Genomic DNA, 16,712 nt, shown 5'->3' with positions numbered 1-16,712 from the left:
AGAGGGGATACAGATGGTAGACAGAGGGTGAGGGCGAGGGAAATATTGGGAGTGAGAGATAGGTATACTGTGCCAGAGCCACTGCCGGAGGAGGAAGTCCTGTGCCCAAGCTGCCACCAGGTGGGGTTAAGGGACACAAATTTCAGTTGTCGCACATAGTACCAGTTAGTCTAGAGCTGGTCCTGGATGAAAGCAGATTCCAGAGCGAGGGGTTCAATTCACTTTGAATACAGCTACATTATTCTTTGTTTTCACTGCTTGATAGGTGAGAGTCATTTTATGGTCAAAGAGACAATTACTTTGGTCAACAGAAAAAAAAAAAGACAGCGCAATTTATCAATCAATTGCCTTTCTATGGAACAAGAAATAAAATGTATTTTGTTACAATCTAAACCGGCATGATGTTCTGACAAATGTCAGTATATAAAAATCAACAAATAAAAAATAAATACAATTTTGCTGACTGATCACAGCTGTAAGGCCTATAGTACCTTGGACCATGTTCCTGTTCCCAACTCCAGGTGTTCATTGAGGAGATACAGCAGCTTCTGTAACTTCTGACCATCATACTGAAAGTGATCCCCCAATGTCATGGAGGCTATCACTTTGCTGACAGAGTCATATAGTAGGTAACGTGCATTAAAGGGCCGACCTGAAAATACATAGTCCAAGAATAAATAGGATAAGGTGCTATCAAAATCCATTAATTACAACACTACTTGACTTGGATCCTCGGAGAGAGTCTGAATCAGGTCCAATTGTTTACCTCCCATTGCAACCTATTACAATTTGAAACAAAAATTAATTTACATTTATTGTCATCATACTATGAAGACACTACTCAGAATGAGTTACAAGATCAATCATAAAATATTGTTATAAAATAAGACAAAATAAGCATAGTGCATGTAATGCCCCCCCACCAAGCAAAGACATGTGGTGACCCCCTGGTCGGCCTCTAGATGGCCCTAGATCCCTGACCATTAGAAATTTACAGCTTAGTAGAAGGGACACTATTTTTATACAGCCCCTCCTCTTGAGGCTGGCTGTGATTGGAGATCTCAGTCTACTTGGGATGTGGAGGCTAGGCCAGCAGCAGGTGTGGCCATTTTGATTAAGCACAGGAGTGAGTAGATAGTTTTGATTTCCCTATTGGTTTGGCCTATTCACCTCACTCTGAATATTTTTATCGCTGAGGAGTTTCCAAGTAATGCACACCCTGCCTGTGAAGACCTGCCTTCTTTTAGAGAGACTGTATTGAGATTTTTAGCTATTATTGTGAGAGTGACTGGTGTGATCCCTGCACCCTTTTGGGTAAGGACAGTGCACCCAATCCAGAGGTCAGGGAGATGAAGATCTATGAGCCACCCTTCTAATCCAGAAAAGGAGCAAGATCAGTGACAGCATCACCCCAGCCAGAGAGACTTTGGCAGTGAAGAAGGTTTCCCCCTTTTTTGTTTGTGAGGGCATTTTGATCCACCCCTCCTCACAGGGAAGCTGGACTGGTGTAGCCAGTTACCTGTTTTTATCAGATTTTCCCCTCAGAGAAGTCACATGCATCAGGAGTTCGGGAAGAAGGAGTAAGATCCGGGGACCCTCAGAGTCTCCACCCCAAGGGACCAGGACACAGGCTGGGTGCAAGAGACTAAACTCTGAACTCAAGTAGGATTTCCCTAGCCCAGAGCTTTCCAAAACGTGTGTCGTGACACATTAGTGTGTCGCCTGCAGTGTTAAGTCGTGCAAACATAACGCGTTAAAGCCTGTTCCACATAGCAGTCGGCACATCGGAAGCCGCTCCCCTCCAGCGACACGCGCATGTGACAGCAAGTGACACCGCACCATCAACTCAAACGTTCACGGCTATAATATTTTACTGCACACAACGAAGCGCTAATGTTGGCCAAATGAAATAAGCAATACCGACTTGCATACAACCATCTGTTTCATCAGGGTTTTCTCAATGTGTGTAACACAGAATGGTCTCATTTTATCGCTGGAGAGCTGGTGCTGGTAAATTTGTAGTTTTATTTATTAAATTGGTGTTAAGTTACCCGTAAAATGGATACGTTTCTAATTAAGGAAAGAAAATCTGAAGAAATTTGTGATGAACAAAATGTTTTGACTATGGAGAAAACTACGCAAGAATCAACTGTTGAACAGTCCGCATTACTAAGCAAGAAGAGTATAGGAAAAATTTCCACACCTCGTTTATACAATGCAGATTATATAAAACGGGGGTTCACATTTTCTGGTAATGAAAACAATCCTTGTCCCCCATGTTTAGTTTGTGGGGTGATACTTGCAAATGAAAATATGGTACCAAACAAAATAAAGTGACATTTTACCTCAAAACACAGTCATTTGTCAGAAAAGCCAGTAGAATACTTTATTGAACTTTCAAAATCTATAAAGAAGTAGACTGCATCGTTCACCAAGAGAATGAAGACATCAGAGAAAGCGCAAAAGACAAGTTACTTGGTTGCTCAAATAATTGCCAAATATTGCCAAAACCACTATAAAGGAATCTTGCTGTGCTATTGTTCGAACAATGTTTATGCCCGAATTTGAGATAGAAGTTAATAAAATCCCTTTGGCAGATAACACAATTGGAAGACGTATTCAAGACATGTCTGCTGACATTAAGCTTCAAATGAAGGATATTTTTCAAGACGATAATATACTTTTTACATTGCAGTTAGAACAATCAACAGATGTCAGTGGGTTAGCACAATTACTGGTTTTTATACGTTTCATTCATATTGACAGAATTATTGAGCAATTCTTGAGTTGTCTAGAACTTCCAAAGAGAACTAGAGGTGAAGATATATTTAACACATTAGATTGCTTCATGAAAGAAAATAATTTGCAATGGTTAAATTGTATAGGAATATGCACAGATGGCGCTCCTTCAATGGTTGGTTCAAACAAAGGTTTTACAGCTTTAATAAAGAAAGAGAATGAAAATATTATAATTACTCATTGCTTTTCACATAGCGAAGCACTAGTCGCGCAAACCAAAACAAGAAAGGTTATTTATTTATCTGTTGAGTTTTATATACAGTCATTCGGTATTGCCATCATAACTGTTTACAAGATTCGATCGGTATAGGATGAATTATATGGATCAAGTTATGAATAAGTTAGGGATCAAGTGGTTCAAATGGTCAATTACGTTAAAAGTAGACCTCTTAAATCAAGATTTGCTCATATTTGTGAAGAAATGGGAGCAACATTTAAAAACCTTATACTCCACACAGAAGTTCATTGGCTCTCAAGTCGAGTGCTTTGTCATATATACAAATTGAAGGAAATAATGCTTAAACTTTTTGAGGAAAATCAGCAAAATTAATTCTGCGATCTAATTCAAAACAAAGTATGGTGCACAAAATTGGCATATCTTGCCAACATATTTTAACACTTGAATAAAACAAACAGTAGCATGCAAGGAAAAGGAGAAAATATTTTAACAGTGGTAGATAAAATTTGTGCTATGAGAGACAAGATAGCAATTTGGAAAAGGAAAGTGACAGAAGGAAATTTTGAAACGTTTTCCAAAACTGCTGTGAGCTAAAAAGTGAGATTAGTTCACTAATTGTTGACCATTTAGCATTGCTCAGAGAGAAAGTTCATCACTACTTCCCAAATGTTGAAATCCAAGATTATGATTGGATCAGAAATCTATTTCTTTCAACTGCAACTATTGACTTTTCACTTATTGAAGAAGAAGAATTAGCTGAAATAAAAAGTAAATCAAAGTCTATTAATGATGTATGAAGAGGGTGACAGACAACTTTTGGATTCGTGTTTCAAAAATGCATCAAATATAAGTAAAAAAAAGCATTACAAATTCTTCTGCAGTTTTCCACTACATACACTTGTGAAGTATCCTTTTCAACGATGACAAATTTGAAGACATTGAAACATAGAAGCTTAAAAATGCTTGATGATGAAATGCGAGTGTCTTTATCTAATATTCCACCAAATATTCAAAAGCTGTGTTCATCCCATCAAGCTCATACATCTCATTAAAGAGGAAAATAGTTAATGGTGTTATTCAAGTTGTTTTATTATTGTTACTCATAAATTATAACATTAATCTTGGAATATTATATATTTTTAATATAAATGAAAGGTTTTCATGAGATAGGTTGTGTCGTGAAACATTTTGTTTATGTATTTTGACAATTTATGTATGTTTCCGTTTCGTTCATTTAATCTTTAACCGCTGGTTTGCTAGTAGGCTGAATTGCTGTGTCGTGAAATTATGTTTGTCTAAAAAGTGTGTCACCAACATGAAAAGTTAGGAAAACTCTGCCCTAGCCACTGGGACAGTTTATGCACTGAAAGAAGTGGTAAACTCCATCCCAGGAACCTGAGAGACAGGCACTTGCCCAGAGAAAGAGAAACACCTGTAAGAAACAGCTGTAATCTCACATATTTGGATTGATTTTACTTTTGATAATCAGTAAATTTAATTTGAACACCCACAATTGTCCCTACAGCAAGCACCATAGAATAGAAAGAGAGAAATATTGAAACACCCTCGCTTAAGGGAAAAGCACACCACCACCTGGGCCAAAAAGGTTAAGCTTTATCCTCATAGAAAGAACCTACACCTTGGGACTGGTCAGAACTGGGGAGGTGGCAAAGGAAGATAGCCTAAGAGAAATTCTTGTGTGTCTTCTGGAAACTGGATAATCCATGAAGAAAGGGTTACAGGCAGATAACCAGGACTGGTTTAAACTAGTGTCATCGAGCAACCTTAAACTTAGCCATGTCTGTGATCGACAGCCGTCGATGAGGTGAGAGAAAGAGAAATCCTGAGAAAAGAAATTTTTCCAATTTATTATTTTCTGTCACCGTCCAGTGAAGAATGAGATTTAGTGAGACCCCAATGGGGAATTTTGAGAAAAAATATGATTTTTCCAGTCAGAATTAGTGAGAGATTCTCACAGGGCTCCTGGCTCTGCGATGCTGAGTGCAGCGCGGAAAAAAGAAGACTGAAGTGAGACCCCTGTGGCAGGGAATATCATGGCATGCCGGGCATGCTCAGTAGCCTCAGGCAGCCAGTCAAAAGTTTCTAGAAACTTTGACAGAAGTTTTTCCCGCAATAGGGCTCCGTCAGTGACGTAACCCATATGTGAGGACTAGCATCCTGCTTGTCCTGGGATAATGTGTGAAAGTAGGTTGTATTCTTGGCAAACCTAAGGAAGTGCGAGATGAAAAGGATAGGTTTTCCTGGCTCTCATTCCATCCTGAGAGCTGGCAGGGAATTTTTCTATAATCAAGAAACACGGCTAAAGCAAGAAGTTACCAATTCAGCCTAGAACATATGAGCCACAAACCCAGTGAAAGGAAAGGATTCTCTATGCTGGTAATTGATTAAAAGCTGCTGGCTGAGACACTTCTAGTCATTTCCATAATTTCACTTTTAGTTCTAGAGATTGATTGAAATACCGAGCAGATGCATTGCTTGAGACTCTGGTTAATGGAAACTGCATCAATCACCCTTTTGGACACAGAAAGGACTGCTGAAAGGACTTATGAAACAATCAGCACAAGTTCCACATGATTTTTTTTAATCATTTTTTCCTTCTCAGTCTCCAAACCCAACTTCCAACATGGAATGTGGGAGTGGCTCTCTGTGAAACTCCTCCCTGGCCAGAGGACTGGCAGGGCACCTTCCCTCTGGGCTTTATCCTCAGCACCGCTCTTTGATCAGAAGGGTCTGCCCCAATAGTGACAGCGACCTTCCCTCCCTCCACAGACCTGACTGCACCCACCTCCATGGGGCTCCTAGACAGACGGGGGATCGGAACCTGGATCTCTCTGCACCACTGCGCATGGTTTATAGATACTTTTTAATACAAAATCACGTTAACATGGATCCACGGTCCCAGGGACCACGTTTCCCAGAGAAATCTGGGAATGTCTGAATTCACCTTCTTTAGCCTCGAATGTGGAGCATAAATATTTAGCTTCCTCCATGACTCTCTCTTCCAGCGTCTTCTTCCCCAGTCCGAAGTCCCGCAGCGTAGACATCGAGAACCTCCTCAGATCCTTCCAAGCATGACCATATTTCATCATCACCAATCCTGTGTAATTTAAACAGAGAACATAACAAGCAGGGGTACAAAAACATTTAGAAATCTTGGCTGCCAATCTATAGTTTTAGGAGGCTAGAAACAAATATTTTTCCTTTTAATGTAATTTTAGGTTTTAGAGTTTGCTTTCTAGTTGTTGATTTATTTTTTTTTAATTTTACTCTTTTTGTCAGTTTTACTTGAGGGGTTTGTTTTTCTGCCCCTTTTCCTCACTATCATGCTTCCCCATCCCCCCAGCCTTTTTCCTCTCTCAGCTTCTCATATTGTACCCATCCCAGTCTCCCAGCCCCCAGTGTAATATCTGTGTAACCTGATGACAGGGCTGCCTTGTACCATAGTAGAATCTCCTCTGTACATCCGGCAACAGGAGCTGCACACCAGGCCCCAACCATTGAATTTTGTTTGATCACTAAATGGAAAACTGCAGAGAGGATGAGTTGCCTTCCTGTAGCACCGCAATGGGTTTAGTTCACCAGAATTTGCTAACTGGGACCAGAAATCTTCTGGGACGCCCAAGGGAAGACTTAGCACAAACTCAATGTCCATACCGTTTAGCTTGGCTCCAAAAAAAATTGAATTTATTGTAAAGTCCTCATAGAATAACATTGACAGCTATAATCCTCCAATGGAAGTCTCAATAGCAAAAATGGAGGAACACACAATTAAATTGACGTAGAGTCAGTTATAGTCTTAACGGCTCAAAACTCCCTTATTCCAAAGGGTTACAGATCAGTTGTTAAATCCTTTTTAATGCCAGGGTTCCAAACCAATGGCATTCCAGCATAAAGCTAAAACAAAAAGTCTTCAACTTCTCTGCCGTAGGCCACCCCAGGTAGAAGAGTTCTCCTCCTCCTTGAAGAAAGTTTAACTTCTGGATGGCACAACAGTGGTCTAGAACATTTAACATTCAAACAAATTCTCTCCTCTAGGTATCCTGTGCTAGGAGCCCAACACCTCAATTCCTTCTCTTCCACTCGCTCTCCTCTGCTTCTTCTCAGTGCTGGTGGGAGTACTTTTATGCCCTTTTCTCAAACTCTTCTCCTTTGGGGGAATGCCACCTCCCACTATCACCCGATACTAGCTGCAACTTTAGGGATCCTTTCCAAACCCCTCCTACACATGAAAGACCTTGTACTTTGTACAGCACATTGGACACAGAACTCTCTATCTTTTTAGTGAACCCTCCAAAGAGCAGGAACTCTCCTGAAATCTTTTATAATGACCCAGGTTTACAGAACCATCAGATCTTAATCCACCATTTACAAGAATGTGGCATCTCTGACACAATCTTAGCCTAGTTCTGCTCTTATCTCAGTGCCAACAATAGATCTGAATTGGCTCATCTGCTTCATTATGGCATAATATTAATACTCGTGTACCTCAGGGTTCTTCACTCTCCACCACTTTATTCAATATATATGCGGCTCCCATATAAAACTACTTTCTTGTCTGGGTGTTCGCTGATGACAGCCAGTTCCTTTTTCCCAGTTTCCTCCACTTGGTCAGAATCAGCCCAGACGGATTTTCTATGTTTGTCAGTTAAAGCATAGTTGACTCACAATAAACAGCTTGAATTTGGATAAAACAGATTAGGATTTTGGAAAGTATCCCATCATTAAATAAGCCATAACTTTATGGTTGAGGATCAGATTCCTTTAGTCCCTCAAGTGCAAAAAAAACCCCAAAACACCTCACTGTCATTGTTTCAAGTCTTTCTATGCGACCACAAGTTAATACTATGACAAAAGCAACCTTTTTCAAAATCAAACTTCATAAGTATCTCAGACCCCTTTTAGAGGCAAATAACTTCAGGACAGTACTCCAAGCCTTAACACTTACTGGGGCTTTGATTACTACAATGCATTATAGCGCAGAATCCCCATTTTCAAACTAAGACCACTACAGATTGCTCAGAATAGCGCAGCTTGTACGCTAATAGGCCTCACTATGCGGCAATATATTACATCAGTATTATATAATCTTCACTAGCTTTCAATTTGCTGACATGTAAAATACAAAGCCGCCACCATAATTCACAAGCTATTTGAAAATCACAAACGGACATAGATTTGCACTCCATTAAAAATATATGTCCCATCTAGAGTCCTACACTCATCTCAAATTAGACATCTTGTTGTATATTTACTGAAATCTGCATGTCTCTCTGAAGTGAAGGAACGTCTTTTCAGTCACCTGTGTTACCCTGTGGAACTCCCTACCAGAATCCCTTAGGATTACCTCTTACACAAAAAAGTTTTAAGAAACTATTAAAATTTCATTTTTTTCCAGCCAGATTTGAGCTGGATACTTAACCAATCTTAATCTGTCCAGTCCACTACCTTACATCATGCTTTTAGAACATAAGAAATTGCCATGCTGGGTCAGACCAAGGGTCCATTAAGCCCAGCATCCTGTTTCCAACAGTGGCCAATCCAGGCCACAAGAACCTGGCAATTACCCAAACACTAAGAAGATCCCATGTTACTGATGCTAGTAATAGCAGAGGCCATTCTCTAAATCAACCTGATTAATAGCAGTTAATGGACTCTTCGCCTGCAAGAAATTATCCAAACCTTTTTTAAACCCAGCTACACTAACTGCACTAAACACATCCTCTGGCAACAAATTCCAGAGTTTAATTGTGCGTTGAGTGAAAAAGAATTTTCTCCGATTAGCCTTAAATGTCCTACTTACTAACTTCATGGAGTGCCCCTAGTCCTTCCTATTATCCGAAAGTGTAAATAAACCGATTCACATCTACTTGTTTAAGACTTCTCATGATTTTAAAACACCTCTATCATATCCCCCCTCAGCCGTCTCTTCTCCAAGCTGAACAGCCCTAACCTCTTTAGCCTTTCCTCATAGGGAAGCTGTTCCATCTCCTTTATCATTTTGGTTGCCCTTCTCTGTACCTTCTCCAGTGCAACTATATCTTTTTTGAGATGCAGTGACCAGAACTATACACAGTATTCAAGGTGCGGTCTCACCATGGAGTGATACAGAGGCATTATGACATTTTCTGTTTTATTCACCATTCCCTTTCTAATAATTTCTAACATTGTTTCCTTTTTTGACTGCAGCAGCACACTGAGCTGACTATTTCAATGTATTATACAGTATGATGCCCAGATCTTTTTCCTGGGTAGTAGCTCCTAATATGGAACCTATCATCATGTAACTACAGCAAGGGTTATTTTTCCCTATATGCAAAACCTTGCACTTGACCACAATAAATTGCATCTGCCATTTGGATGCCCAATCTTCCAGTCTCACAAGGTCCTCCTGCAATGTTTCACAATCTGCTTGTTATTTAACTACTCTGAATAATTTTGTATCATCTGTAAATTTGATAACTTAACTCGTCATATTCCTTTCCAGATCATGTATAATTATATTGAAACTGACCAGTCCAAGTACAGATCCCTGAGGCACTCCACTGTTTTCCCTTTTCCACTGAGAAAATTGACCATTTAATCCTACTCTGTTTCCTGTCTTTTAACCAGTTTGTAATCCACAAAAGGACATCGCCTCCTATCCCATGACTTTTTAGTTTACTTAGAAGCCTCTCATGAGGGACTTTGTTAAATGCCTTCTAAAAATCTAATGTTAAATGCCTTCTAAAAATCTAAATACACTACATCTACTTGCAGTGAATGTATTTTTATGTCTGTTGTTGTTTGTATTTTATCTTGATCTGTTTTAGTCACTTTATTTATTATATATATTTTATTGTAAACCACCTTGAATCTTTGACTAGGTGGTATAAAAATTATTTTAAACAAATAAAATTCTGCCTGGATAATAACTGTTTATGGACTTTCCCTTCAGAAATTTGTCTAACTTTCGTTTGGACTCCACTATGTCAGTTGCTTTGATCACGTCCTCTGGCAACAGATTCCATAACTTGATTGTGCACTGAGTGAAAAAATGCTTCTTACATTTTGTTTTAAATCTTCTGGTTGTTAGTTTCATGCAGTGTCCCCTAGTCCTAGCGCTGTTTGACAGGGCAAAAACACATTTCTGATTTACCCGTTCTACCCGACTCATGATTATGTAAGTCTCAATATTATCCTCTCAGTTGTTTCTTTTTCAAGCTGAAGAGCCCTAATCTGTTTAGCCTTTCTCCATAAGGGAGGTTTTCCATCCCCTTTATCATTTTTGTTGCCCTTCACTGTACCTTTTCCATGTCTGCTATGTCTTTTTTGAGATGGGGAGACCAGAACTGCACACAATACTCAAGGTGTGGTTGCACCATGGATGTATACAAAGGCATTATGATTCTCAGTTGTGTTCTTTATCCCTTTCCAAATAATTCCTAACATTCTATTTGCCTTTTGACCGCTGCCAACCAGGCCAAAGATTTCTAGGTATTGTCCACAAGGAGTCAGAAGTCCTTTCCCTGGGTGCTGACTCCTAACACAGAACCCAGCATTGTGTACCTGTAGTTGGCATTATTTTTCCCTATGTGCATTACTTTGCACCTGTCCACAGTAAATTGTATCTACCATTTAGCACCTCAGTATCCTAGTCTCAAGGCTCTTCTGCAGTTCAACAATCCGCTGCCATTTTAACAACGCAAAACAATTTTGTGTCATCTGCAAATGTTGTCACTTCACTCATTGCTTTCTCCAGATCATTTCTGAATATGCCAAACAGCACAGGTCCCAATACAGACCTCTGGGACATGCCACTTTCTCCATTTGGAAAACTGACTATTTAATCCTACCCTGTGTTTCTTGTCTTTTATCCATCCAGTTCTCAATCCACAACAGGACACTGCCTACAATCCTATGACCTTCCAAATTTCATTAAGAGTCTCATGAGGCACTTTGTCAAATGCCTTCTGAAAATCCATATACACTTTATCAAACTGTTCACCTTTGTCCGCATATTTCTTTACATTTTCAAAAAAAAACAAAACAAAATCTAGTCATTTGGTAAGGCAAGATTTACCTTTGCAAAAACCATGTTGACTCTCCCCCATTAAACCATGTTTATTTATGTGGTCAGTAATTTTGTTTTTAAGAATAGCTTTGACCATTTTGCCTGGCAGGGACATCAGACTCACCGGGCTATAGTTTCCCGGATCACCCCTTGACCCCTTTTTAAAAACTGGCATCATAATGGCCACCCTCCAGTCTTCTGGTACCACATCTGTATTAAATGACAGGTTGCTAATCACTAGAAACAGATCTGAAATTTCATTTTTTAGCTTCTTCATTTTCTGCTTGCTAATCTGGTGATGACTGGATTCCAGATAATCGTCCACTACAACATCAGAAATACTGTTCCCATTGGTAAGCACCAGGCCCAGTATTGCCCCCGCCCATATGGGTTCCATTTGCAGAACACCCAGGATCTCCCTGCTTCTAGAAGATTCTTCAGCTGGGCTGTCCCAATCAACATCAAACAGACTGAAATCCCCTACCAACAGCACCTTCCCTTTCACAGCAATTTTGTGAAAACTCTCCATTCAATCTATTTCTTCTGACTGTGATGGAGGTCTGTGTATTACATACCTACATACTCCATTCCCTCTTTCCAGGGTAAACCACAGTGTCTCCTCCTTATCTCATAAGCCCTGCAATTCTGTTGCTTTAATATTTTTATATCTAGTGCCATTCCTCCTCCCTTCCTTCCTACTCAGTCCCTTCTGAATAGATTGTAGTCCACTATAACTATATCCCCAGTCATGTTTTCCATGTACCACATTTCCGTGACAACCAATACATCCCAGCCAGCCTCTTCCATGACTGCCTCTAGATCTAGGATTTTATTTCCCATACTATGAGCCTTAGTGTACAGAGATTTCCAGATGTTGCCCTTTTTCCCATTTTTATAAGAGTGTTTAATGTTTTACTTACCTGAGGACTTCACCCATCTACGATGATCCTCGTTTAATTGAAATTACAGGGTTCAGAATGGTTAATAATATGGGTAATTATGAGGTTCTGGTACAGTTCTGTATTATCCCTGCTCACAGCATGCAGGGATGCTGCCCTGACTCTATTGGCCAGTGCCCTGCAGAGAACAAGTGGAGCAGCAAAAAGCTACTCTGCCCCTAAAACCAGGCTCCTCTCCTGTCATTTCCCAGGGGCTGACGCAGAAAAAGATGCCGGTATTGAATACCATCAAGTACAGTCAGAAAAAAAGGCCCTGCATGAGTCCCACAAACTTTTACTTCTGCTGGGTAGGTCTGACTCATTATCTTGCATGCGGCATTAAAGGAAAAGGCATTATGTAAGAAATGCTGGAGATGGTGTAGATTTACAGGGTGCCTAACAGGTTAGAAATGGGGGTACACTGGTTGAAAGCAGTGGGGAAAACCATGCAGAACATCTCCCAATGTCAGACCTTGTATTACCCATTATCTAAGCCTCTCAATTTTAGATTAGAAGAAGCCTAGCTGTACGGGGAGACTGTATTCTGTGACCTGTGCATGTGGATACTTGCCTTGGACATATCCAAGTTTTTCATAGAAGGCCACTGGTGGGCGGTCAGCAATGTCTTCAGATTTGACGACCAGTGCTTCCTTCATCACTTCAAACCCATTCAGTACTATCATGTTGAGCCAACCCAGCTGGAGACTGAAGATATTCCCAAACTTTTTACTCATCTGCAGAGAGAGAGTGATAAGAATCGCACTGGGTCACTGTTTTAGCAGCAAGATTGTAAGTAGTCAGAGGATGATTGGGTTTGAAGAGAAAGAGGCGATGTCGTCAAAAATGTCATTCCAGAAACAATCATCATAGTCAAGGAGAGACCTCCGGGTCAGTGTATGAGTATTAGGCGCCCTAGGCAAACCATCAGCCTTGCACCCCCCTACTCCACCCCCGCCACACACAATATATACAATTAAGTTTTGAAAAATTAATATTGTGCCTTAGTATGAATACATATTCTACATTTGTACTACCAGAATTAGTCTCTTTAATGTATAACAAGAAATTTAAACACAGTGCACAAAGGAGGTAATTTTCAACAGAGATACATATGTAAATAACATACTATTTTTCAAAAGCCATTTATGCGAGTGAAGTGCACTTACACAAGTATATCCTATGGACAAGTCAATAGCATATATTGTAGTAATTTTCAAAAGCCTGTTTACATGGGTAAAGTGCATTTACATATATAAAACCTAGTTTTAAGTGTTTAAGTGTGTAAATGCTTTTAAAAATCAGGCCCAAAAATATTCAAAGTACAGTTTTCTGAGGTAAAATGATCACTTATTTTAACAAGTATATTATAGTGACATACACTGCTATGTTGTCAACCAAAATAATTACTGGAAACCCTGCAAAAAAAAATTCAGAATGTATGCAGCAAACCTGTCATATGAAAACAGGACCAAGTCCCAGGGCTTGCACATTAATAGCCGTATCTGGGAAAAAGGTAACATTGCAAATATTACATCAAGCCCTAGAACTCAATACACCTCCTAATGAGAAAATAGAAAAAGCCAGCGTGCTATAGATCCCTACACAGAGCACAACATCTCAGTCACATGAACAACAGACATATCCTCACCAAATACAGAACACCACAAATTAAAAATGTGCAGACAAACACAAGATGCCAGATACTGCATACATTGTAGCACCAGATAAATAGAAAGAAAAATGCAGGAGGAAGTGGCATCACAGACCAAGATGGTCATGTAGGTCGAGAGCTCTGACAAGATGCGCTAATAAAAACAGAAAATAAGTGTTTTGGTGCTTCAGTTCTGCTAAAATTGAATGTTTGTGAAGCTGAAAGCGCAGATAAGATGTCTACCAGAAGAAAAATGGCAGCGATCAAAAGTTTCTTTGAAACGAGTCAGTCAGACACATGGCAGGAGAACAGTGGCCCTGCTCAGTGGAGGTGGGTCCTTCTCGTGCTCGGAGAAAAATATTACACGAGCAGAACTCTGGGGCTGGTTTAGAGACCTAAAAAAAAAAAAAAAAGATTTTACCACAGTTAAAAGTGAGATGCTGGACACTGTAGCTGAACTGAGGAGCAAGGTGACTGATATCGGGGGCAGAGTTGAGGAGCAGGCTGTACATATAATGGAGACCCAGAAGTGTGTTAAGGAGCTGGACACAAAGCATCCAGGTTTAAGTGATAAGGTCAAGGATCGAGAATAGCTTGAAATGCAACAATGTCCGACTTAGGGGGCAACCTGATTCCAACGAACACGTGGACTGTGCAGAGGTAGTACCAAACAATTTGTGCAGCTTTGCTCCGCAACAGGAATAGCAACTTGAATAGAAAGGGCATTCAGGGTTTAGGTCCATGGTGCCAGAACCTGCCAGGAGATAATGTACGCATTAAAGATTTCCCAGTAAAGGAGAAGGTTAGGGCTAAAGCGAGGGCTCTGGGTGTTTTTTCCTAGGAATTCTTTGCCAATTTATCAGCTATTGCACTTAGGCAGAGAAGAGAGTTCAAAGACATTGCCAGCATGCTTAAGAGAAGAAACGGACGTTATAAACGGATGTTTCCCTTTGGCCTCAGTTTTAATGTTTAAGTGGCAAGGACTACAAGGTGAAAATGTTTGATAAGTCCAGTAATGCACTCCAGAAGGCTGGATTACAAGAGGACCCAGCTGAGGAGCAAGAAGTGGCAGTGAACTCGCCGATACATCATCAGGAGTTTTCCAAGTGGCAGTGAATGCCAATGTCAAACAAGCAGGGAGTCAGAGTAGAACTGAGTCAGACAGAGAACAGAGGTGTTTGCTATACGGAAGTGATGGCAGAGACTGTTTAGTTTAAAGTCTGGGGTGACCATTTTCTTTGGTTTTGTTTTGCTTTGCTGTGGAACAACTGCAGACACAGATTGGACACTGTAGTCCATTTAACTTTGGAGTGATATGCGGCTGGGGAATCATTTCTGCACAGGGTTTTTTGCTCAGAAGGGGCAAGGGTAAAATAATGAAGGGGGAAGGAATGGATATGGGGATTGAGGGGGGAAGAGAGAAAGATGGGGAGTTCTGCTGTTTTAGGGGTAGTGGTAGGGGGGAGGAGCTGGGGTTTGCCAGTAGGGTGGAAGATGGATTGGGGTAAAGAGTAAGAATAGGAGAAGAGGGAGGGGAGGTATCAGAAGTTGGAGCATGTGGGAAATTCCTTGCACTTTAATACATGGTGAGTTTGAATATCCTGACTTTGAATGTAAAGGATGGTGTGTGCCTGAGTTTGAGACCAACATGGAGACTATGACCCAGAATCCTCTGCTGCTTTGGCCTGCTTACAGTCCTGGCCATAGGAACCTTAAATGCCCTATTGAACCTAATTTGGAGAAATTACAGGAGACATATGGACAGCAGCCGGAGCTGTTTAAAACTTGTGATGGAGAGTCATAGGGTCACAAAAGCAGAAGGAAATGGTCAGAATCTCACAGGCTGACATTTCAACTACAGTGGCACCGGTGAAACCAGAGTCTTGGAGATCTACCCGTGGGAGAAAAAAAATAACAGGACAAAGCACTAACAGAAGATTGATGTGACCACTAGGCAAGTAGGCCCCAATTTGGGGAAAATTTGGGAGGTGGATCAGGGTAACATAGGTCTAATTTATCTTCTTTTATGACATGAGAAATTATGTATGTGATACTCCCATAGGTTCATGCAACTTAGGGATTATTGCATGTTTTACACTGACATACAAAGAGACAGGGGCTAGTGCTGTGCATAAGCAGAAGTCTGGTCATCTGTATCTCCCAAGGATATGCAATAAAAATTGATATTTGTTTCTACAAATTTTGGTATGGTATCCTTGTGTCCATGGAGAAGCGCCTTAAGGTGATTTAGTACTCAACAAGGGGCAGCATTTATTTAGGGAAGTTGGTAGGTTGAAGACAGATATGCTACTAATACAAGAGACACTTTCACAGAGCAGACGAGGCAGTGTTAATGCAGAATTACTATCCTATTGTTTTGGCATCTAATTGTATGAGAAAAATATGTATAATGGGGTAGGGGAGGCCTCTTTTGCAGATCTTTGGATTTTATTTTTCTCAGTGTGGAAATTGGAGAGGTAATAGTCACTATACTGAATTTATGTGCATCGAATGCTGTTTGGGGTGAGTTTTATGCAGGGTTGGTGGAGCAGTTGACTTCCTTTGCTAAGGGCCCATTGATAAATGGGCCCTTAGCAAAGGACTAATCTCACTACAGTATACAACCACATTTAGATAATTCAGTCTACCCTGTACTGCTCAGAGAATGCAAAGGTGTAAATTAGCTGATATAATCCCTGCCCTGAATCTGATGGATGTCTGCCAAACGAGATGCCTTACCTCTAGAAATTGTAATTTTTATTCCAATCCTCATGGAGCATGCTCTTGGATAGATTTAATTTTGGTGGAATCTTCCTTGATGCGGCTAGTGCAAGGTGTCAATATAGATAGTATTACATGGTTGGATCATGCTCCATTTTGGGTACAGATTAGGGAGTTGTGCCTCCCAACCAGAGAAAAATACTGGAAATTAAATGCCTTGCTAAGAGATCAGCAGATATGTGGGGAAAATAGTGTGAGATTCAAGAAATATGCAGCCAAGCTGCACATTTTACTTTCAGAAATTAATGCCTACCCAAAGGTAGGCGCTAATTTCTCCGGGCACCGAAGGTCCCG

At 40.4% G+C, this 16,712-nt stretch overlaps 1 protein-coding gene across 5 annotated transcripts in view; it reads right to left on the bottom strand.

Annotated features, from left to right (window-relative positions):
* LOC115084887 (cytochrome P450 2D15-like) overlaps nt 1-16,712 on the bottom strand; it is a 72,821-nt gene that overhangs the window by 51,984 nt on the left and 4,125 nt on the right. For all 5 annotated transcript variants that reach the window (XR_003854664.1, XM_029590278.1, XM_029590277.1 and 2 more), the window contains exons 2-4: nt 12,558-12,720; nt 5,943-6,095; nt 492-652 (exon numbers count right to left, since the gene is read on the bottom strand). Coding sequence is in view for 4 of the 5 variants with exons in the window: in XM_029590278.1 (XP_029446138.1) it covers nt 492-652; nt 5,943-6,095; nt 12,558-12,720 (477 nt within the window). In the remaining variant the exon portion in view is untranslated. The remainder of the gene's footprint in view (nt 1-491; nt 653-5,942; nt 6,096-12,557; nt 12,721-16,712) is intronic.

Source organism: Rhinatrema bivittatum, chromosome 2 (assembly GCF_901001135.1).
Source record: "Rhinatrema bivittatum chromosome 2, aRhiBiv1.1, whole genome shotgun sequence".
Classification (NCBI taxonomy): domain Eukaryota; kingdom Metazoa; phylum Chordata; class Amphibia; order Gymnophiona; family Rhinatrematidae; genus Rhinatrema; species Rhinatrema bivittatum.
This window is presented reverse-complemented; position numbering and strand designations above follow the sequence as displayed.